Source organism: Atta colombica, unplaced genomic scaffold, assembly GCF_001594045.1.
Source record: "Atta colombica isolate Treedump-2 unplaced genomic scaffold, Acol1.0 scaffold69, whole genome shotgun sequence".
NCBI lineage: Eukaryota > Metazoa > Arthropoda > Insecta > Hymenoptera > Formicidae > Atta > Atta colombica.
In genome coordinates this window covers 184,449-186,006 of record NW_017259560.1, presented here as the reverse complement: position 1 = coordinate 186,006, position 1,558 = coordinate 184,449, and the positions used below count along the sequence as shown (strand labels likewise).

Below are 1,558 nucleotides of genomic sequence, written 5' to 3'. Positions count from 1 at the left end.
ATATTTTAATATATTAATATTTTAATATATTTGAAGGAAATTATAGTCATGAAAAAGCATGCAAATAATTTATTTGCTGTAGAAGGATTTGAAACATCCATTTATTCTTTTAAAATAAACATTTAATACTCTATAATTTCCTTTAAAACTCGATTATGGATATGCTATCGTACTTAATTGCTTGAAAATCCTATTACATGAGGTCTCCAAAGTCAGAGGCTCCGCACAATAAAAGGAACAGGAAACAGAGAATAGAGAATAAGAATTTCAACTTATCAGAAACTGTGTATTTCATAATACATGATTTCTAATAGGTTGAAATTCTTATTCTCTGTTCCTTGTTCCTTATATTGTGCGGAGCTCCTCAAATCGAACTTGGCCTGTCACTTCTGTCGAAAAACAAGCTTAACCTTAAGCGATTAATGTGAAAAGAAGCTCGCTATCTCGTTTACTCTCAGGCGAGCACACGAACATGGCTTTGTGTGTTACAGCGCACCACGTTAAATGGCCGAACTTCTCTCTCTCTCTCTCTCTCTCTCTCTCTCTACCTGAGAATGTGTTTATTGCGCCGCATGCTCCAACCATATATAGAATATTAATTCTCAGATCACTTGAAGCGCGACGATTATTCTCCGTTTTCATTACTCAACACAGACACTTGCACTTCTCTTTGTATTTGTTCTGTGTTGATTAGAATTAAAAGATCTCTTCCCTCATGATATACCAAGACAAGGCTGTCCGATGGTCGTCCGATCCACTGCGCAGATATAAAAAAGAGAGGGTAAATACGTAACCGACAACAAATTACGTCAGCCTCGAGTAATTTCGATTATTCCGAAGTGATTCGAGTTCAAGCAATATATGTATATGGGCTGTGTTCGCTTTGATACTTACAGTACTTGAGCATTATTTGTTTTTGTTTAATATTTAATAAACAACAAGATGAAATGACGCTTAAAGCATTGTTGTGAGCGACAAAGTCGTGGTCGCAAATCACTGAGAGCACATCTGTTTATAAGATCGATGTGAACCTGGCGACCTCAAATGAGGATGATGGAACCTCAAAAATAAAAATTAATATCTCAGGCCGTTTGTACTTGTTTGTACCGATCATTATTTCGTTTGTACTCAAACAGTTAAACAAAAAGTGAAAAATAAAAAATGGCCAGCGCGCAATTTCAAGATTTTTTAATTCCATTTATGTCATTCGAAAGAGAATCGTTTGTACCCGTTTGTATCTCTCCTGAAACGCGCTCCTGTATCTCCGAACCCTTTGAGGTACAAATGAAAATAGGAGAAGTACAAACAGGTACAAACGATTCTCTTTCGAATGACATAAATGAAATTAAAAAATCTTAAAGTTGCGCGTTGGCCATTTTTTATTTTTCTCTTTTTGTTTAACTGTTTGAGGTACAAACGAAATAATGATCGGTACAAACAAGTACAAACGAAGTATAAACGGCTTGCGGTATTAATTTTTATTTTTGTATAAAGTTAAGCGCCAGGTTCACATCGGTGTTTATAAGATGATTATATTTGATCACAGATTAATATAAAG

General features: G+C 35.0%; 1 protein-coding gene across 1 annotated transcript in view; it reads right to left on the bottom strand.

The window, feature by feature from the left end:
* Positions 1-339: 339 nt before the first annotated feature.
* Positions 340-1,558, bottom strand: part of LOC108692316 (nuclear factor related to kappa-B-binding protein) — a 77,869-nt gene continuing 76,650 nt past the window's right edge. Inside the window, exon 16 of the mRNA XM_018200515.1 lies at positions 340-757. Coding sequence (XP_018056004.1) covers positions 626-757 — 132 coding nt within the window. The 3' untranslated portion in view covers positions 340-625. The remainder of the gene's footprint in view (positions 758-1,558) is intronic.